At 39.3% G+C, this 22,997-nt stretch overlaps 2 protein-coding genes across 2 annotated transcripts in view; both read right to left on the bottom strand.

Moving 5' to 3' along the window:
- Positions 1 to 14,892, bottom strand: part of LOC138013215 (programmed cell death 6-interacting protein-like) — a 41,683-nt gene extending 26,791 nt beyond the window's left edge. The window contains exons 1-6 of the mRNA XM_068860231.1: positions 14,582 to 14,892; positions 11,032 to 11,086; positions 8,186 to 8,252; positions 2,848 to 2,975; positions 2,024 to 2,177; positions 1,547 to 1,656 (exon numbers count right to left, since the gene is read on the bottom strand). Coding sequence (XP_068716332.1) covers positions 1,547 to 1,656; positions 2,024 to 2,177; positions 2,848 to 2,975; positions 8,186 to 8,252; positions 11,032 to 11,086; positions 14,582 to 14,790 — 723 coding nt within the window. The 5' untranslated portion in view covers positions 14,791 to 14,892. The remainder of the gene's footprint in view (positions 1 to 1,546; positions 1,657 to 2,023; positions 2,178 to 2,847; positions 2,976 to 8,185; positions 8,253 to 11,031; positions 11,087 to 14,581) is intronic.
- A 1,857-nt stretch (positions 14,893 to 16,749) lies between these two features.
- The window catches only part of LOC138012662 (uncharacterized), a 55,107-nt gene continuing 48,859 nt past the window's right edge, over positions 16,750 to 22,997 (bottom strand). Inside the window, exons 31-32 of the mRNA XM_068859489.1 lie at positions 21,915 to 22,243; positions 16,750 to 18,543 (exon numbers count right to left, since the gene is read on the bottom strand). Coding sequence (XP_068715590.1) covers positions 18,404 to 18,543; positions 21,915 to 22,243 — 469 coding nt within the window. The 3' untranslated portion in view covers positions 16,750 to 18,403. The remainder of the gene's footprint in view (positions 18,544 to 21,914; positions 22,244 to 22,997) is intronic.

Raw genomic sequence — 22,997 nt, 5'->3', positions numbered from 1 at the left:
GGAATCACCTTTTGTCTGATAACCCAGGATAAACAGCAGACAACTTCTGTATTTGAATCTTTAGTATGATGAAATCGTTCGGAACTGAACTAAAATAATGTCTAAATACTACATGTAAAAAAAATAGCAAAAAATTTACTTCAATACATCACCACGTTTAATAGGAGGCATGTACAAAAGTCGGACCGGATCAACTCGGATCAACTTGGATCATGAAAAAAACATTAAATTAAATGAAATTGAAATTTTTACCCATTTGAAGGTTAAAATTCCAGTCAAAAATGGGCCAAATGGACCTAGATGAAGGTAAAATCTAGGCCTTCTTTTGTCAGTGAATGTATATATTTGCTTATTTTTCACAGCAAGCTTTTTTTCAACCATTTTGGACTGAACTCCCTTGTCATCAAGCAGGCCAAATTTTTCTTAATGATTAGCTGAATCTATCAACTTCCTGTTCTCCAACTTAGGAGCTAACCGCAAGTAAAGCGAATTTCTGCGAAATCTCGTAGCGTAACTGAAATGGGTACGACTGTAACTATCAATGTGGTGGACGGATACAAATTCACTGACAAAGATGGCCTAGATTTTACCTTCACCTGGGTCCATGATCGTGGAGATTGACGGATGATCAGGGATGGATGAACACAAGACGAGTCCGAGTGGAACTGGCACTAAGAATGCAAAATGGTGGCTTGACTACACAGCACAACATGGAGAAACATCTCAAGTCTTTCTTAATTTGGCCCATTTTTGACTGGAATTTTAAATTAACTTTCAAATGGGTAAAACTTTCAATTTCATTTAATTTTATGTTTTTTTCATGATCCGAGGCGATCCGCGTTGACTGGCGGTCCGAGTTGATCCGGTCCGACTTTTGCACCTGCCTTCAAAAGGCGCCATATTGTTTCAGAGGCTTCATGGGATCGTGGGCGCTTCTTGCTGGTTGCGTGAGTTTTTGCAGCCCGAAGACGAAGATTCAGCATGAAGGTGAATTCATAATTCAAGCTGTTTCTTTCTTGCCATTATTTTAATTATGACTTTCCTTGCATGCAAAATAACAGTTAAAATCATGTTCTTATGTACGTCATATATGAAATAAGTTGGCAACCAAATGTTTCCCATTAGTGGCCAGCTGGCTCCTGAGCAAAAAGGTTAATTTCGAGCCCTGCTGTGTACTGCAAACATGCGGCAGTGCCCTCAGAGCTGCAAATTATCATTTATTTTAGCTCATGACAGGTCAATAGCTACTTTTAGCACATAATGTACCTCATTGTAGGTCATTGTACATCATCGTACAAGTAGGTCATTGTAGGTCATTGTAGGTCATTGTAGCTCCTTGTGGTCAATGTAGCTCATTGTAGGTCATTGTACATGTAGGTCATTGTAGATCACTGTATGTCATTGTAGCTCTAATTGTAGGTCATTGTAGGTCATTGTACGTAGGTACATGTAACTGTAGATCATTATAGATATCACTGTAGGTCATTCCTTGTTTTAGTAACTACATGTACGATTAGCATGCACGTGATTGCCAAAGACAACTTACTTTTTCCAGTTGTTGTTTAACTGTAGATACTTGAAAAGCAGCATTTGCTTCCTTGTAAAAATCAGCTGCTTGTGCAGCCACCTTTGCTATTACAGCATCCTTCATCTTATCTGCAAAACACACAAACAAAGCAGAGACACAATGGAACAATTATTTCTTTGGAATTATGAAGGACCTTGTCAAGAAGTTAGGTTTTCTGAAAGATCCATGTGATTGACTGATGAGGGGAATTTTACTACAGCTGTAATTATTCGCCACTGACAGTGTGATTAGCTACCCCTTCCTACATATACACTCTAGCAAACAATCCCGTAATCCAGCAAAATCGCAAAATCCTTTATAGGATCCTACAGAATCCTGATCATGCATGAAGGATCTTGAATGGTGCTAGGATCCTGTTCACGATCCTAGTTGACATCAGGATTACACACAGGATCCTGACTAAGAATAAGATCATGTACATGTAATTAAAAGCACCTTGTTCTGTTTTGTTCCAGATACTCTCTTGTCCTTGAGCCAACATGATCGCACTTAATGCAGACAGCATCTCAACAGACAGATCCGGTGTTGGCACCTGATGCAACTGTGCAAACACTGAATCCTTCAGCAACTGAAAACAACCACTGGCACGCTGGCCGAAAAAAAAAACAGTCAGATGTATAATTGCTGTATTTAAAGCACAGTGAAGTAGTAAGTGGAGCAGGAGTGGCCCAGGAGTAAAAAGAGGAAAACGTCTGTGGCCTGGGTTCACATCCTGAAAGTGATGGTTTTGTGCTCTTTCTTGGATCAACGCTACTCCGCTCGCACATGAAAATCTGAACAATAACTGGAAAACAAGCTGCTCAAGGCATGTGGCTGGTCTGTCTGGTAAACAAACTGCGGCTGCATTCAGACCCTTTGTTGTGCTGTATGAATGTACTACATTGTGTAGTCAAATTTATGGGAAGAAGGTCCTCAAAACAGATGACAGGCCAGGATTCTTTATTTGTTTTACACCGTATAAAGAATTGTTTACAATGTAATTGCAACAGTATTTGGCTAAAATTTTCGCAAAACTTTACAAATGTATTTTGCAAATCCTACAATGTACAACTTGCATCAGCCCTACATCTGCACTCTCATAAAGCACACTGTTTTAACCATTCAGAGTGTGCGTTATATCGAAACTTCATTATAATATTAGTTATACATTTAACAAAAAAAGCTTTCAAAGGAGCATTCTTTCTAAGAATCTTTCTAATCCTTAATTTTAATAATTTAATTAATGTCCTTTATTCAGAGCTGCTGGTGTACAAGCTCACCTGAAACATTTTTGCTGCAGTTTTTAAACCTTCATCTGACTGAAAATTTTGACTAGCAGCAATCTGTCCTTGTAAAACGCCAATGTTGAACAGCAAACTTAGACGTTCAAACTGGAGACTTGACATGGCTGCAGACAAAAATTATTGAAACAGGGAAGTTTCCATCAACTGTGTGTAATAGTAACTACCGGTACTAAAGGTAACCCTGGTGAAAAACCTCAGAGGATCCTTGAAGATCTTCAAGGATCCTTAAAGATCCTCAAGGACCTGCAAAAGATCTTTGAAGATGAGGATCTTTCAAGGATCCTTGAAGGATCTTTGAAAGTTCTTTAAAGATCTTCAATTGCAATTAGGAGTTGTAAAGATCCCCAAAGAGCCAGTGAGGATCCTGTGAGGATCTTACAAAGATCCTAGTGAGAGTAAGTTTCAAAATCTTGGTAAGGATCCTTACAGATCCTCAAGAATTCTTTGAGGATCTTCCAAGGATCTTAAAAGGATCTTTTAACTGATCTTGAAAAGATCTTTATTAAGATCTTTGAAGATCCTTGATAAATCCTCTATTAATCTTTAAGGATCTTTCAAAGATCTTTGGAAAGATCTTTGTAATCTTATCAAAGAGATCTTTCAAAGATCTTCATGACATCCTTGAGGATCTTCACGGATCTTGATAAAGATCTTTTCAAGAACAGTCAAAGGATCTTTTTAGGATCCTTGAGAGATCCTCAAACAATTCTCGAGGATCTTTTAGGATCTTTATAAAGATCCTTTGAGGATCAATCAAAGGATCTTCTTAGGATCTATGAAAGATCCTCAAGGAATTCTTGAGGACCTTAACGGGATTTCTATCAGGATCCTCAAAGATCCTTAAAGGTCTAAGACAGATGTTTGGGGGAACTCAATAATTGCAATAAATTAGTTACCATTGCATCTTTAAAGGGGGTTCTTGAACACCATTAGGATTTTAAAGGGATTCATCTTAAAGATCTTTTTGGGATTTTTTTAAAGGATCTCTTTTGGGAGTCTTCAAAAGCTTTAGGGAGAACCTGTTGATGCCTCAATTAAATAATGTCCTGTACCTTTTTTGTCTCAAGAATCAGGATCTTTTTAGGATTATTAAAGGTTGTGACTGTCGAAACTGAGAAATTATCTAAAGGAGTAAAGGAGTTCATTTATACCAATAAATAGAAAAATCAGTGAAACAAAAACCCAATTAGGTTATGTTACACGATACCTTATTAGATTTTATCAATATAGTCTGACAAAAGAATCATTTTATTAAAATTTTATTAAATGACAATGGGTTAAGTGACAAGAACCGGAACGCAAAATATCACTAAAGAAAGTGCTATTGCTCTTGTTTATACAAGGATCATTACTTCATTGTCTAGCCAAAAAATGCATCAAATACAAATAAACCAATTGTTTGTTCTATAAGAGATCGTTTACTTATTTACATGCACTAACTTAAAATGAAATTAACATTAAGTTGCATGTCCAGTCTGAAAACATTGTAACCTGACCGTCAGCTCCTCTATCCCAGTTATAATTTGAAGAAAACCATCGTCCAAAACTTGGAAACGGAAGTGAAGTGGGAGCAATGGGTGACGCATGTTCTGTCTCACTTCACTGAGATTACTAAAACTTAAACTTTCTCAAAGCAAGCTTCACTTGATGACCTTCGAATGACTTCCTTCACTTTTTCAGTATGGCGTTTGTTCTTGAACCATCGGGAAAAACCCTTAAACGATCCCCTCGAACATCATTGAAGATCAGCCATCTTGGATTTGAGCCGCTATGGTCAGCAGTAGGCCAGCACCAAAAATTGCGGGCTCGCACCAGCCACAGATCGATGGCGGTTATTTCGATTTTCGGTTTACTGCAAGTCCTTATCATATTTTAGTTCTTTTACAATGTAAAATGCTTGTCCACTGGAAGGAATTGCTGATAATAACTCACCTAAAGAGGTAAGCGTTGGATAAAACAATTTTGATGCTAATTCCATGGGATTTTGTCCTATAAATCAAAGTGCAAGTAATGTTCTATAATTTATAAGCTTAATACAAAGTGCGGGCGTTGTAACGTTTTGTGAAGTGTCTTTCTGTTTACAAATAACGAACCTTGTAGTGGAAGGTTTTCATGATCCTTCAGAAAAATAACCGACAAAAAGCGAAGCCAACGAAATGGACATTCACATCGAATTTAATTATCCCGGTTTAAAACGCAAAAGAACGCTTGATTTAGTTACATTGAGTCTGATCTGAGTGTTCCTACATAAACAGCCAAATATTGACACTTCCATTGGGTGCAGAGATTTCTTCTGGGATATGGTGCATGAAATTTCATGATAAGTGGTCTGTAATTGGTGACCAAAGTCCACGATATTCTGTTATGTAAGCAATGAGAACCCAGATTTAAAAAATATATATATGCTTCTTTTGTTTTAGACTCCATTGCTGTTGTACTCAAGTCACCATTAAACCACTGCAATGAGCACTTTTTATAGCATTGTAGTCAAGTTGTCACTGCCTTGAATTTCTGAAGAGGTTGGAAAAAGACTATAATACTATGTACATGTATCTTTAAATCGCATTGTCCAGAGGAAACCAAGCTTAGGTACAAAGCGAAAAAAATGTTGTAGTTACTCTAATCCTGTAAGCTAAGCTTATGTTAGGTATTATTATGCAACAACTACAGTGATGGCAATGACGGTGTACAGAAATAAAACAGGAACCCACATATAAGAACTTTTACAAGTTACATGTAGAACGTTTTTGGCTAAGACAGTCCTATTTTAGCCTACAATTTTGAAATGGATTCTTATTTTGAGAAATTTAGTCAAACACTGAATACACAAATTTAATATAACAAGCTCTACCAGTACCATGTTTTCCCAGCAGCAACATAGTACCATTGTTTTAATGTTGCTTTAGTTTTGTTCTGTTTATCATGCAAAGCTTTGTATAAACTTCAGAAATGGCCCAAAATAGGCCATACCCACCAATGACAAAACCTCATTATTTTATTCTAAGAACCTGAGTACAGTCTGTAGCCTAGCCTTAGCCTACAGACTGTAGCTTGGAAAAACTTGGTTCTTACACTGTATAATTTATTCAGGTTTTTACCGTACCTTTATCAAGCAAATATTGTCACTGTAGTATTAAATATATGACTTACATGACTTGTTCACAATGGAGGGAAAAAAATAATAATTAGTGTGGGGTTGCAACTGCTGTAATAGAAGGGCTGGAAGCAAAAACCTAGTAAGTGACAATGTTTGGCCAACTTTTAGTGCTCAAAACTAGCCCAAATTTTGCAGGTTGACTGGAAATGAACTTAAGAACATTGCTCTGGTAATTTTTTATGCAATTTGAGCTTTATTTTCAAGAAATAAGTTATGCAAAAATACCATTGGCTTCATGTTTGAAAACAATGGAATCAGAGAAGCGGCACTTACCTTTCATTGTTCCATTAAAATTTAATGGCATTTATAAACTAATATAACTGTGTGTAGATAGCTCAACTGAATGATATGCACAGCAAAGTACACGACAGGTCGGTGGTTTGAGCCACTGATCAGAGTTATTTATTTAATTTTTTGTGCATGTCTCATGTAACTTAAATTTAACAAAGATCGATAAAATCGCAGAGAAAATCAAGAAAAGAAAAACGAGAGAAACATCTCTGTACAAACAAAAGAAAAATAATAAGTCTGATCGGTGGCTCAAACCACCAAGCTGCTGTGTGCTTCGCTGTGTGCATCATTCGGATGAGCTACCGACGCATACAGTTGCATAAAGCTTGTGCTATTAAATTTTAATCAAACAATGAAAGGTAGGTGTTGCTTTGCTGATTCTGTTGCTTTCAAATGCGAAGCCAATAGTATTTTTGCATAGTTTATTTCTCGAAAAAAAGCTCAAATCGGATAAAAACAATACCAGGGCAATGTAAGTTCATTTCCAGTCAACTTGCAAAATAGACCGTTTTTGCTTGTACATTTTGTTTTCCCAATACAGATTATGTCATAATACTCAGGAGGTTAATTGGTCCTTTCTTTTTTCTTTTGTATGTAAATCCAGCCAGCCCCGTTTACGGGGATAAACCCCGATCAAAATTGGATTGATGATCAGGCAGACATATTCATGCTTGCATGCACTCTTTTTTATCACATGATTTGTATTGGGAAAACAAAATGTACAAGAGAAAAAGGTCTATTTAGGCTAGTTTTGTGCAAAACTAAAAATTGACCAAAAATTGTCACTTACTAGGTTTTTGTTTCCAGCCCTACAATTTATTGTATCCTTAATCTCCATTTTTTTTATGATTTTGACAATGATAAACACATCTATGCAAATAAAGAAAGTTTAAATGATGTTTGTGCCATATTGTTGTTGTTGTTGTTGTTCACGGTAGTTAATAGGAATTGGCCATTTTCAAATTCACTTTAAATTAGCATGTTTCAGATTTTCAATATGACATCCTGGCACTTATCTTAACCGTGAGGTGAATCAAAGCCATAATTGGCAGTAATCTTGGTTCTTTAATGGAGCCACAAACATCCTTGAAGATCATTGGTAAGAATACTGAATATACCCAAAATAATCACAAAGATCTTGACAAGATCCTCAAGGATAGATTAGGATCTTTGAAGATCTTTGGTAAGATTATTGAAGATCCTTACAGATCTTTGGTAAGATTCATAAAGATCTACAAAGATCTTAACAAGATCCTCAAAGGATCTTTTAAAATAATAAAGATCCTTGAGGATTTTTTTTAAATTCCTTGGTAACATTCAGGAAAGATCCACAAAGATCTTAACAAGATCCTCAAAAGATCTTTTAAAATCCTTGAAGATCCTTAAAGATCCTCAAGGATCTTTGGCAAGATTCTTGAGGATCCTCAAGGATCTTGGCAAGATCCTTGAGGATCTTTAAGGATCTTGGCCGAGATCCTTGAGGATCTTTGCAAGGAATTTTGAGGATCTTTTCTAAGATCTTTATTAGGATCCTTGAAGATCTTTATGACGATCTTTGAAGATCCTTAAAGATCCTTTGAAGATTTTCACCAGGGAATGCCACTCATAACCTGGTGCTTGTTTCACAAAAGTGCAACACAATCCCTTGCACCTGAAACTCAACAATAATTATGTACATCTGCTTCTTCTACCATCTGTGAAAAAATACTAAGTTCTTGAAAGGTTCCATCCCTAGAAACATCTTCCCTTCTTAGTTTAAGATAATGGCCACTGCCCTTTAGGGCCTTTTAATGTGGAGATGCAAGCATAAGACTTATTAAGGAGTTGATCTCAAGGCCACAAAATTCTGAACAGGCAAACACTTACAGCTTTTGCGATACCCAAACAAGGATCCCTTGTCAAATGCATCATACCAGGTAAAGGAGATTCTGATCTGTTGAATGTGACCAAAATTGTGAAAGTGCTAAAATTCCAAGCAGATCTAATAAGAAATTTACAGAACATATTTAACTTATACGTCTAAAATAAATATAATTTAAGTGAGCCTTGCCATCTCTCGCTGTCCTCAGGGCGATATCACACAAGTTACAATCTAATTGCTTAATTAAGAATACACAGAACTTCATTATCTCACTGGCTATTTCCAAATATTCTGACTAGCTGTGAACTCCAGTTTTAAGTCCAAAAGACTATAAAATGAATATACTGTAATTCCAAATTTAGTCCTTCAAACATAACAGAAAAATGGTCTAAGCAAAATACAGGCTAAACGTAGGCTGGAAAACTGTGTAAATGAATTAATTTTTTGTTAGCAAGTTTTCCTTAAATGTTTACATGTACATTCTGGTTTTGAAACAAGCAACACAAAAGTGCAACTATGCACATGAACCTCTAATTTCACAATATTGATCACATGTACTACACAATAAGGAGCAAAAGAGTGATTTTCTTGTCATCTGGTAGGATGACAGTCACAGAAAACATGGCATCTGACAGGATGCGGCAATGCGGATCCGCATAATTCTCTAAAATCCGAATCCTCAACATAAAATTTTACGCGTAAACAGAAAAAATGCCTGATGTTAGTGACAAAGCAGCTGCTTACCATCCTCATAAACATAAAAGCCAAAGAGATTGACTGTTTTGAAATGCTTATTTTCCTGAACATTAAAGATCGATTGAAGAAAACACGCCATTTCATTTGCAAGACGAAATTTTGACATTTTTCGGCAATGAGCCTGGACAATAGAACCTGTGTTATAATGGTGTCGAAATGTAAAAAAATTATCTGGTCGCAAAATGCGACAAGATACAGCGTATATTGTATATGAAAATTTAGGTGCACGTTTAATAGAATTGCAAATTAAATTGTATCATATTATAGGGAAAATAGGAGCCCGCAATACACATTGTGTAAAAAAACAGCTGAAAATGGTCAATGATCGAGGGAATGGATCGCGGTCCTTATGCTCCATATCTCCAAATTGAAACAAAATTCACGACAAGAAACAAAATGATTTTTTACCACCTTATTTATTTTAGCAAAAAATGCAGCAAATTGCCAACTGCTATCCCTTTTATTTCAACGGTGAACGTTGGTCGCAAATTGGCCACTCCTCCATACATTTTAATCTCAAAGAAAACAAATTCAGTCACAAATGCAACAGTAAACTGTATTGGTCGCAATTTCAAGTCCTCATTTACCATAAGAAGGCACATAATTATCCTGTACGGGCCTTATAATATTATTATTATTTTTATAGAACGTTTAAATTTCCGCATAATCAATGCATGTTTATGCATAATATGGCCAATTGATTTGCTTTACATGTATGATCAAACATTTCAACCTCAAATATTTTGGTGAATACAGTGAACAGGACTGTGCTATGATGTTTCTTGAAATATTTAACGGTCATGTCCGGAGAGTGCATGAAAATTATTATTCAGATTTCTTAAATTCAGCTTGATTTAAATGAGTAAGAAGAAAATGACCGACAAAAAGCTACAAAAGAATATTTAAAAAGTTGTTTGCAATGAATATTTATTTTAGCGCTGGTGCCACCCTTGAACTGATAAAAGATCATCACGTATTTTGGAATGATTTTGTCACCATAAACAAATTATGTAGGTTTTGAATATAAAACAAATTTCAATAAGAGCCATTTAATATTGATCTTCGTTGTTGGTAAAAGTAATTGTTTGCTCTATCTTTGAGAACTTGAAAAAAATGATATATTATTTACTATTCATTGAATATAGTCTTCCTGGAAAGTTTTTCAAGACTCTGCTATTGACGTTGCCGTCAAAGAGTCACGTACATGTACAGATTGAAACAACTTGCACATCGGTCAATTAAGGATGTGTTTTCTTGAGTGTTTTTAGCTCCTAAAGAAAAAACAAAAGGATTTCAACTGAAAGTTGTATGATACCAGAATAAGAGCTCAGTGAACTACAAGTATTAGTCAATTCGAAAATAAGATGTACATTGTAAATAATCCAACTAAGAGATTTATACAAATGTGGCACAGCTTACAGCAAACACACTGTTAGTTCTAGACCTGATTTCCATAAAATTAACAGACTTCCTTAAGCAGGTCAGGTCTCTGAGGTCTTCTTCCACGATTTTCCGGAATTCATTATCTTTCCAACTGCTCAGTCATTCAACCCTCTTGGAAACGCTTGTGAATTGTAATTGACAACAAAATATCTCCTCCCTACGATGATAACGATAACGTAGCTGTAATATGAAGCACTATGTAAGAACAAATCTGATGGATGTCTCCGATAATGAATGACTCCACGAAGAAACAGAAAAATGTACCGACAGAAAAATGGAGGTTTCATATCATACAAAAGCTCTGTGCCTGCGTGCGGTACATTTTCGTTGACAGAGAGGCTTTAACAAGTAAAGGTGTATGTTAGAACACATTGTGCAATGGTTAATGGTGAGTGAGGGATTAACCCATTGACGATTAACCCATCGACGAGTAAAATCGTCTGGCATTAGACAGAGTAAAATACTAAGTCTGGCCAGTTTAAGCTGGTTTGGGTGACAGTATGAATGCCATACATGTACAATGTTATTGTACAGCATTCTTGTAGGGCATTATAAGTGCCACCTTGTATGTCAAACAGTAAATGGGAGACACAGTGCATTACATTAATGTAAATGTATTAAATGCACTCAATCAACTTTACAACAAACTGACCTGTGATTCTGAAACAGGAAATTTTCCTTCCATAGATTCCAACTGATCAAAGTACCTGTACAGAGTTGCATGAACAGAAAAGATTGTGCAAATCTTCTATCACTGGTACAGTGTAATCATATACTGTATCATTATACCAGGGTATTTCTTGAAAAATTTGGGAATTTTAGCCATCATCAAGCAGTCTTTTGCTTTCACAGCTGTTCATTGTACCTCATAAAGGCACCAGATTTATTCACGGTCTTTTTTTCTTCCTTAAGGATAGGGCCCACTAATTCAAAGGTATTTTTGCACAGTTTACCGAATATGCAAGAAAAGCAGATCTTAACAAGTGTTAATGAAATCTAAAAAGAAAATTAGGGGAAACCATGCATTTTTTGAAGAAAATAAGTCAACAATATTTGCAAAAAGCTAAAAAATACAAAGCAATGTATGGCATTCTTTTCCAGATTGAAGTTTAACCCATTGACTCCTGGGGTTTCCCCCTTAATGAGTAAAATCGTCAGGCGTTAGACAGAGTAAAATACTCTGTCCAGTTTAGCCCAGTTTAGGGATGAAAGGGTTCATTATCTTTGAAAAATGCATGGTTAGCCCCAATTTTCACTTTGGATACCAAGAGCACTTACAAATTTCTTCTTTCTCCGCATACTTTTGAACCGCGCAAAAATATCCCTGTATTAAATTAAGCGCCACCCATAGGAAATCCGAGTATCTCCAGATAAGCAGAACGTATGAGCAATAACAATAGTAGGCACCGTCCTTAATCTAACAAAAATTAATGGTCACAAGTACAGTATACATGTAACAAGCAAGCTAATGCTTTCATGCCACCAGTTCATTCACATCTATAACTCATATTATTATGAATGTGGATCATTGACAACACAGACTGAGGCACCGCTAACATTGAACATTGAACCAGGAACTCCAGGTACACCTACAATGTACATTTTGATCGCTCGTCCAACAAAACACAAACCCACTAAACTCTTTAATTGAGTTACTTAATTTTGTGCCATCTTTCTGAGCACACTTGATGCAGTGGGTTTGCCTAAATCCTATATCTTACAAATGTTTAGCAAGAGCTACACTGTACATGTTGTCATATTATTTGATATGGACCTTTTGCCCAACCCTTTCATTTCACTATAATGTTCAAGGCTGTGCTCTAAGGAAAATTTCACGGCGCCCTTCGGGCTCCCAAGAATTTCAGCTGGGGTGTCCAGCCCTCCAAGTTGGTCGCCCAAATTAATTAATGAATTCATTAATTAATTATCTGAGATCAACAACGCAGCAAGATCTTCATCTGTCTCTCTCTCAACAAAACATTGCTGCTACCGCTCTGGTGATCATCGAACTCGCTAGTGCAAGAAAAACCCGCAACCCGTCAACTTTTTCATGCCATACTTGAAAAGGACGAGAAAAGTGGCAATGCCACCGTTCATTTTCAGGTTTAAAAGTGCAAAAGTAATGATTGCGGCAGGTTTATGTGAAGACGTTTAAGTGTAATACAGGTAAACCTTTTAGTTCGGTTGAAAATAAATTTTCAAAACGTGAATCAATGCCGCTTGATTCCCGTGGAGCTTTTGTGAAAACTGCCGTGAAACAATGAAACCACCGCGGCCCAAAAGCTATCAATTTTAATTTTTTGAGCAAGTCATCTTGATCTGGACGAAAATCATCGCTACAGGACAGAACTAAAGTATTTTTTCCTTATATCATCAGGAAAATGCTGAAAATGTTTAGTGGAATGATCTCTTTTGTGGATTCGGTCGAAGCGCCAGTCACAACGTTATTTGTTTAGGGCATGCAATGATTTGTCACGACACCAAAGACAACGCGGGTTGCTCTGTTTTTAAAACAACAACAAATAACATGATATCTTTCCTTTTTTTTATTTATTTATTTCATATACTGGGGAAAAACAACCGTAACCTAAACATATTTTAGCCAAGCAGGCGCAGCAGCGAAAAATCGTAAAAATATTAAATTTGCACAAACTGCGACTCCCGGGTTCATACAAAAATAAATTGCACCGCTTTGCCGTCTGCGCTTTAGCGCTGTCAGAGCAGCAGTAACAACTCTTTTTTTAAAACTATTACCAAGAGATGCCAAACTCCACGTTCCAAATTTATAGCTACTTTTTGAGAAAGAATCGAAATTCGTGCGGCCGCCGGCCGTCACGTGGAAAGAGTCACGGATTATGTTACATGTGAAATCAATCACGTTGAACGGCCTTTGAATCGATTGTTTCGTACGAAGAAAAAACCTTTTCTTAGAGGTTTCGTAAACTGCTAAAAATAGAATAAACGGGAGTGCCCGGCCGGGCGACCGGGTAATTTTTCTCACTCGCCCGAAGCCATATGTTAGTCGCCTCAGGCGACCGGGCGCCGTTAAAGAACAGCCTTGATGTTTATTTGGCCTTTGAAAATCACCCTACAATTCAATGCTCAAAATAAAATAAAAAATTCTGGGTCAACCCTGTTCCAAAAGGTGGGTAACCAAACCCTGTGCAAGCCTGGATTTAAATAATGGTCCAAGTCTTTGATCTGCATCGCCTGCATGTTTGAGATTATCTCTTGCATTTTCCAATCTGGCAAAATTTTGTAAAAGCCACAGATAATCAAAACACCGGAAAATGCTCAGCTGCAGTAAAGTTGTTGTTGCAAACTTCACAATGCTATCTCACATTGACAAAAATGGGAAAACCAACAAGTCAGTCCGGTGGTGCTTATGTAATTCATTTTATTTTTTCCTGGGTTGTCTGTGGTCTTTTCTTGGGCAACCATGCTGTTTATTTTACCAAAAACTGGTCGTCCATTAAAATTTCTGGTTGTCTGAGATGACCAGACAATGGCTACTTTTGAGCACCGCCCTACATGTACATGTAGATACCATAGTTATTATGGTCATTATTCTGTCCAACTTGAGCAAAGAGTTTCTGCAGAAAAATAGCAGAGTGCACATAAATGTGCACATGTGACCAACAACGGTTACATCATTTGTCACCTAGTATGGTATCAAGGTAACTGAAGCAAGCATGACCTCTCCTTGGAGGAATGTCATTCTCTTTCATTTCCCAATTAAGAAAAGTACTCAACAGTACACATGTACACATTTGTTCACATTCAGCAGTCTGTCGTTTAGGTTGATTCTTGTACTTTCAACTACAAGTTTTACTGTGCCCTCGATATAAGCTGAGAAGATATGCAGAACATCGTGAACCGGATCGATCCAACGGTGTTGAAGATATGCCTCGTAATGACCGTAATTAGCTACAAGGTAAAGTGGCACCGCCTTTAATCGACCTTAGTTAAATTAAAATATAAAAAGTCGTTGATTTTTAGCGGTAGACACACTGTACAAGTCTATAAGCTCAAACGTGACCACCTATTTGGTGACAAATGAAAAATATATAGACCGATGCGCTGCAAATCAATTTTCTTCGAAAGCAGCCTCTTTTTAATAGTAAGCTTATGTTCTTTCCACACCAACATGTACATCCTATGCATCATAACTCATCCAACTTACATGTTTTTTTTTTTCTTACCTTAACAAAGGCTCCAATGCAGACTCGTGTTTATCGAGAGTTTGCATTACACAAGTATTTCTCAACTTTGTAAGTTCAGCAATGGCGTCCTCATTTTCCGTCACGGCCTCAGCGGAAAAGGTGTTTTTAATGAACTTCTCCAAAGGCTTTTTAAAATCAACACCGTCGGAACGTTTCAACGGGAGGTTTATCCAACCTGCCATATTCATAAACGCGAGTCGCTTTCGTTCCACTCTTGTTACTGCGCGATTTTTCCTTCCATCCGTTCGAACGAGGAGAATTCGGAAGATATTTTTAGAAGTTTACAGGGTGTCAAAACCAGTCCTACTCGGCCGTAGTCGTTGCGCCGCCAGCCGGAAGACCGGGCCAACTTTGGCAAACTGTTGATAAAGAGGTTGTCAGGTCTAATATAGCAACCTGTCAAATAAAAAACAATCAGGAGCCCATCTCCTGAAATAATTTCATAATAAATAGCTTTTATGTAAAGTTGATAATAATTCTACATGTAGAATTACATTATTCAGTGTCTCGTTAATCATAAGATATGAGAAGGGGTAGTTTCTAAAGAAACTGTGGTGCTGCGTCGGTGGGAAAGTAGTATACAAAACTTTGCTTTTATCAAAGGAGTTGATAATGTAAATTGGCCACCGAATCTCTGATCGTTGGCCAATTAACATTATCAACTCCGTTGATAAAACCAAATTTTCGTTAATGGTAGTCCACTCTAAACTAGCCGGGAAAATTCAAAATGACGCTTACAAAGTGCATACGTACCCAGAGTCCTCGGGCTTTTTGGCCAGCGGGTGAGCGCCCGGAGAGACTCTCCATTTTCCCAGAAAACGTGGGTTCCGGTCTTATTACGTATGCTTGAGTTTAACCGGAAACAGAAAAGAGAAAACCGTAAACAGTAGAAATGGCGGGTTGAAAGTGTTCGAGAAACAAGAATTTTAGCCTTACACACAAAGAAACTGGAGAAATGATCATTGGCTTGCTATAACAGCAAGTGAAGATGAAACCTCTGACGCTTTCGGTAAGTGTATTTTTAGTGTTTCAGCGTACATTCCATCGTTCATGCCATCGTGCAAGCAACACAATCGACAATTCTTTTGTGGAAACGACACAAATGTCCTCTTCTTCTACAATTTGATGTTTCCGTAATTCTGAATGGCTTCGACAAGACCTTACTCCACGGATTTCTCCTCAAACAGACTGATGTTATGTTTTCCCGCGGTACTTTTGCAATAGCAACAGTAATCACTTTTTAGCAGCGTGGGAAAATTCCCGTGCGGTATAAGACATAATTCAAACCTCGTCGTTTTATTATTTTTGTGATTTTTACATTTCTGAGGTAGAAAAAAACAAACAGCACTGAAACTAGTTTTAGATTTTGAATCTCCCTCCAAATTCTGGGGCTTCCGAATTACTTACCGACTTCCTGTCGGACTGCCATTGTTAAGCCGATTATCCCAGAGTCTCTCCGGGCGCTCAACCGCTGGCCAAGAAGCCCGAGGACTCTGGGTACGAGATTGTATAACATGTTCTTTGTGCATACCTGAAACGTCATGGGACATACTTTCATCCGTTTCCAATAAGCCAGTTCGAAGCTTCAAAAAGCACATGCGCAACGGGGGATAGAAACAAGCATAAGCTTATATTACAATACAAAGGATGCTAAATGGAAATCCGTTGCAACTAGGGAAGATTTAGAATGGATATAGGGGTTTAATTCCTAAAGAAACTATGTTGCTGCGTCGGTTGGGAGGTGAAACACACAAATGGGTTTACCAACTGGGTTGATATGGTAAATTGACCAACGTAAAGGAATTTTTGACAGCTGACGTTTCGACCGAAGGAAGATTTAGGTTCACACTGCAACGGAATTGACAAAGCCTTAGTTTGATGCTGCTTACTAAAATAGGAATAGTAACTTTGTAAGTTAGTACATTTATTATGCATCAGAGGGGCATACAACCAGGTCGCTTCGGGCAACTATTTTCCAAAACAAAGCAAGGAAATTTGTGAGTTTTTATCCCAACGTGCACAACTCCGAACCGGCTTATTGCTTACAAATGACATTTGATCATTATGACGAGGTTTTATTAATTTTCGAAGTTTTATTCCCTTACCGCGTTCATTACAAAAGCAATTCAAGAGGCGTGTTGCACAAACGTTGGACTTAATTTTAATTAAGCACAGTTCTCGACGTTTGCATTGATGATAAAAAAAAGGTAGAACACTTGATCGCCCTAGGCCTGTGTAAAGGAATCTAGGTGGCCTTCCGACTCCAGATCCCAGCCCGTAAAGAGAGAACTTTACTTCCTCTTAGGTTTTCGAAATGTCATCACTGAATAGTTTTTGTCACGAGTGAATAAGCTCTGTTCCTTGTCTCCCTCAGTATCTCGGAGAAACGAAAAGAAAGGGAATCTGGGACCGAGATCGAAGCATGCCAGAGGAGCACAAACGTGCTTTCAAAATGGACTTCGTGGAGGAGAATATATATGAAAGGCTTCTGTCGTGAAAATATGGTTTATTTAATGAGGCTATTAAGTGCCATTTCTTTGGCAATCTCCTCCGAAGTTTTGCCTACGTTTTGAGTTTTTTTCCCGACTTTTTTCCTGTCCTCACTTTTTTTTGCTTTTTTTCCGACTTTTTTCTCGACTTTTTTCGGAAGGCTGCTAACCCTTACCTACCTGTGTGGCTTGAAACCAAAGATCCCTAAGACTGGAAAAGGGAAAAGGCAACCCAAAACGCTCAATTTGGCTGACCCTAGGCCCCAAACCCAACTTTAGGCCGAGTTAGGCCTATGTAGGGTTAACCAAATTGAGGGTTTGGGGTTACTTCCTTCGTTTTCGAATCTTAAGGTCTTAGGGGTATTAGGGGTCTTTGTTTTCAAGACAAGTAGGTAGGGATCAGCGGCCTTCCGAAAACAGTCGAGAAAAATGTCAGGAAAAAAGTCAGGAAAAAAGTCGGGAAAAAAGTGAAAACGCAGGCAATACTTCGGACGAGATTTGAAATTAAAAGAGTAGTTATTGCAGGAGCTGATCAGCACCTGGTTTCTGTGATGCCTATTTGATATTTGATCTCGCTGCTCTGCTCTCTTCTTCAAAGATGTCCTCTTTTGCAAAGCACTGTGGGATGGTATTAGAGTGCGTCAAAAGACGGTTTTTAGAAAGACTGAACAATCTTGGAGTTTTTTTGTTCTTACAAAGACAAAGAAGCTTGGTTAAACGAATTATGCATAAAACTGGTCAGCACCATTAAGTTGTTACATTTCCAGAGATACAAGATTTCTGGCAGGGGCGGATCCATACCGGTTTCCAACGTTTTACGGAAATCGTTCAGAAACACAGGAAAAGGGACTTTAGAGAGTTAAAACCCAGAGCATTCCAGGGGGAGCATGCCCTCAGACTCCCCTAGAAACATTTTCGTTGTTTTGGAAAGCGGTCATTATTATAGTTATCCTAGATCCTCCCCTGTCTCGGATACTGAACTCCAAAGTAAAGCAAGATCAGTACCAAGACCTTAATTTCGATTCACTAAAATTGAGCCTTAGATAAAAGACATCACCTCGGGGCTCACACAAATCCTTAAGTCATTCCACAGGGCCTGGAAATCACCTAAGCTGTATTTTTATCTCAAAATTGGACTGTTCCTTCCCTTAGGCCTTCATGGTTGTTTCTTGCGGTCTTTCATGATAATATAATAAGTCTACTTTCACAAACCCCCAGTTAAAACTGGGTAGAAGCGATTAGTTAATTTCCAAATAGCAAAGCCCATCGAAAAACGTTTCCTCTTGACGTCACCAACTCCTAACAAGTTCCATCACTCAACGGGCACAGCCAGTGGATGGTAATCTCGCTTGAAACTGTGTTTCTTTTTAGCATATATGAAGTATGACAAAAGCAAAACGCTGACTGCTAAAACAAGTGCCATCGCAATGGTGCTCAAGGAAATGCTTGCATCTGCAAAGTAACGGAAATAGTAATTCAGTTATGAACAACATTTTAATCAAAGGACAGTGGATCATCACTCTGGAGACACACAGTGGAGCACCATGGTTAACAAAGGTGGTAACCCCGAGAAATTTTGCTTTTGGTTATGACGTCATCGTTCGACCGTACGTTCCTCTTTTCGAAAGGTCGCGCTGCTGAAAACCGCGATTTTTGGCGGGAATTTGCATGAGGTGGATCCCCCGTTTATGGCAGGACGTTGCATCGCTAGCGTACTGCATTTGACACAGCGTTTTAGTTAAACAACAAGAAATATTAAAGACAATCAAAAAACAAGCTAAGTATTTTTTATCATCCTATAAATGTTACAAATTGGCCAATCAGAGCATTAGCCAATACAGGGCCGTATTTCATAAAACGTACTGCTCAAGCAGATCGAGTGAATTCAACCAATGAAATTAAAATAATTTAAATATATCATTAGCCGGGGAACGAGGGAAAAACAGTCAGCGCCAATAACAAGGAAACAATGCGTTTACTCGAATGTTCAATAAAACGCCAACTGTAATCAAAGGAGAGTACGTGGAAACAGATACGAAGCGCAAGCGCACGCGCAGCGTTAACAACTGCTGAGTAAAATGTAAATAACGTGATGGATTGGCTGCCTCCTAGCTCTCTCTCTCTATGGCCTAGCATCCAAGCACAGAAGTAAGCTGAATGTGAATGCAAGACATACAGAGCCGGAACTAGAACAACAACAGTGAAAAGCGAATGTAGTACGCACAATGGTTGCAGTCTCTGGTACAACTAAGTGAAGTCATACGGAGCAGTGCTACCAGGAAGAACGCAAAGGCCTGGCACACTATTCTAAGTCCCAATTCCCGATTGTGCCAAAATAGGGCACGTCGTTGGCGGCCAGATCCCCTTGGTGGGACGACAGCAGCAGATTCAGGTGGTGCCCCAGAAAGAGCCACGTAGTCTGGAAAAGTGGCTGGTGGGCAGGGCTGTGGGACAATGGCTGCAGGTAAGGGAGAAATTTCCTGGACAGGTATAACGTCATGCACAGGTGATGGAACCTTGGGTTCTTCGTAGACTGGGGACCGAGTAACCACTTGAGAAGGCCCAGGGACAATGGCGTGTCTTGGTGGTAGTCTAATGGAGAGGGCTTGCAAAGGCAACGGATGGGACCCTGTGGGGACTGAGCCAAAACTGTCGAGGCCACTGGATAACATTCGGACATAGGCACCCAATAGACTTTGGTGCGAAACTGGGAGGTGGTGAACTTCCGGAGCACACAAGAGAGGTCCTCACGGAAGCTGACCACGAGGTATTTCTTACGAGCTTTCACTTTGTCTTTGTCACTCTTCAAAGAAGACTACGTCGCCGACAGAAACAGCAGCAGAGTGTATGTTGGTACGGCTGCGAGCCTTAGACTTTGCACTCGGTGTGTGATTCTGCTGCCGGTCAACGATGGGTAACTGCTGGCCAGTTAGCCAGTCACGTTGGGTCCCCGACCTCACGCGCCGAAAGGTCATCACGCCGGATGCGGGAGTTTGTGTTTGCTGTCGCTAGTGCGATAGTGACGTACGACACAGGTCCTTCCTCGGGGGACAAGTTTAGGAGCTCTAAACCAAGCTTCTCAATGGCACGTTCAGCGACAGGATACTTATTTGGATTCTTGGCCCTGCCAATCTCCAAGGTAATACCGTGGGAGAGGAGGATTGGATCGCGGGCAAGTGAACAAAAACCAGGATCAGGATCAATACGAACTGTCGCACCGCACCGCCATCATGTAAGGAACGCTGGGAACATAGGACTATGATGGCATCGCGGAGATCATGTTTCTCGGTCCTGATAAGGGTGGTCAAATTGTATGAGGAGACAGTTTCTCTTAGAACTAGGATCAATTGTCGGTGATGTCGGGCGACATCGGCAGCAAATGAAACGCCAACGGGCTTTTTCCTTGAGTGAGGCTGGAAGTGTCTAGGGATTGACTTCAGAGACTGACAGGTGTGGCAGGAGGAAGATATAAAATCGATGGCGTTGTCAACATTTCGAGCGAAGGATTATCTGCTGAAGAGACGCTTGGTTTGGTACTTTGATGGATGAATAAACCGGATGTGACAAGACCATCTAAGATGGAGCATGGAACAACTAGGCAATCACGAAAGGGTTGGAATCACGAGGGATTACGACATCCTTAAGGTAGCGTTTCCCATCAAAAATGTTTGTGGCTTTCTTACAGGGTCAGGTACCTTGGCTGAGGTGAGAGTGTGTCCTCCGGAGGTGAGGGCACTCCAGCTGGGTAGGCTGCCAAACAGCACGGCTAGTGAAGGGCATCTTGACGGAGCCTTGAAGGACATCACTAACGGAGAGGCTGCGAATAACAGAATCTTCGAGTTGGACGATGAATTTTCAGTTTTTGCAAATGGAATCCAAGCATTCTTTTGGGTTGCGACTGGCATAATCAGAGGGTAGGTTCTCAACACCGGCGATGTGACGTAAGAGGACGGAATAGCGGATAACTGTTGACAGGAAGGTGGTCACTCTGGAACGGGCTGAGAATTCTCCCTTCCTGAGCTTGCCATACGCTTGGACGCAAGGTCGGCTGTCAGTGAGTACCTCGGTTTTGGGTCGTGATTGAATGATATAGGGGGCAAAGTGTTTAATTGCCGCGACCATACCCAAGGCTTCAATATCGCAAGGCAACCAAGTCACTTGATGCTTACGAAGCTTGGCACTGAAAATCCAGCTAAGAGCAGCTTCCCATTGCGGTGTACATACAGTGTGGCTGCGATACCTCTATTCTTAACGGCGCCGTCGGTCACTATCCATAAGGCATCTTTTGGCTGGGGGATGGTGATGGTCCGGTTTTAAAGGTCAGCAGAAATTTTATCATACCACGCAATTTTTTCTTTGGATTCTTTCCCTGCAGAGGCTTGGTCCAGGGGATCAAGCAGTTCCGCAAATCTTGAAAGCACATGGTTGAAAACCTTGTAAGCTCCGATAAAAGAACGCAGTCCTTGCACAGTTGAAGGAGCCTCGACCGAGAATAGTGCGGCCAATTTGTGGGGGCTAGCTTGCAGGGTGCCATTAGACCACACCCAGCCCAGTTCCGTGGCCTTTCTGGGGAAGATGATAGTTTTAGTTGCGGACAATCGAAGATTATTCTTTTGAAATAGGGTACGAACTCTGCGGCAATTGTCGAAGACCTCAATGGGGCTGTTTCCCCCAACGTAAAAGTCGTCAGCAATTTTCATAACACAGCTGAATGTGTAATATTTATTGGATAATATGGTTATTAAATGGTTTTCTATGTAATACGGGTGAATACTTCACTTAAAGTGTATTATTTTGTGGATAGATTAGTTTATATTACTTACCAGCGTCAGTCTTATCAATGGCTCTCGCTTCTTTGTATTCTTGTAGCAGAGGACTATTCTTTTCATTGTGTTGTCGCATGAAAGGTCCTTCAGCCAGAGTGGCTTCCTCGTCCTTTGATTGTCTTGGTAACCGGGCGACCCGTCTCCTTCGATGTGGAATGCAGCCTTGAGCACAACGTGAGTAAGGATCTGTTGCGTTACATATTTTTACTTTGCAGTGGAGGTAGACAAACTCGTGATCACCCAGAAACTGAAAAGCCTCGATACTATACCGCTGAAGTTGTTTATTTCCAGATTCAATAAAGTTAACGGTGTCATCTACTGCACAACTAAAGGGAAGAAATAATGGTAACATTTACTCTCACGACTTTGCATACTTTCAGTCCCTGACATAATAAATAAGTAACCTGCGATAAGGCTCTATTTTAATTCCGCGCGGGGCATAGTTTGGATTTGGCGAGCGACTACATAAGAGATTGAGCGATGCTAAAATGGGCTTGATCGCAGGTTAATAAATAAATTAATAGCCAATGGAAGGAAGCGATGTGTTCTAACAGATCAAACAAAGATGGATCCTTATGACGACTCTAGAGACTACGAACCAGCATTGTCTCTTAATTCAAACTAGTGGATGTGACTGACATACATGTAATTTCATAATCTCGCAAGTTGCCTAGGGAGGATTTTCCGGAGCCTCCAGGGATGCCTTTAGTAAGATGTCAAAATTAAGTAGAAACATCAGAAAAACACTGATCACATTATTTTACGAGTCACCTTCCAATACTGAAAAAACGCCTTGCAAAATAAAATGGTCTTTTTTGACCCGCAGCATAGCTAAAAATACCCCACCGACTGCCTGTGGTCTACGAAAACGCACGTGGACAATGTCATAAAATAAGCAAAATTTGCTTTGATTGTGTCCTTAGAGCTTTGCTTATTTGTTTTCCCGGGATAATCGCATATGAAAGGGGTGGGGATGCTCGTCGTCTCGCTTAGGGGTGTAAATTTCGGAGTTTGGTCTCACCTAGGGTGATCTGGGGAAAATGCCATTGTATGTAGCCCATACAATTGTTTCGAGAAACG

The sequence above is a fragment of the Montipora foliosa genome, chromosome 8 (genome assembly GCF_036669935.1).
Source record: "Montipora foliosa isolate CH-2021 chromosome 8, ASM3666993v2, whole genome shotgun sequence".
NCBI lineage: Eukaryota > Metazoa > Cnidaria > Anthozoa > Scleractinia > Acroporidae > Montipora > Montipora foliosa.
Note: the sequence above shows the minus strand (reverse complement) of the source record. Positions and strands in the feature narration are given on the sequence as shown.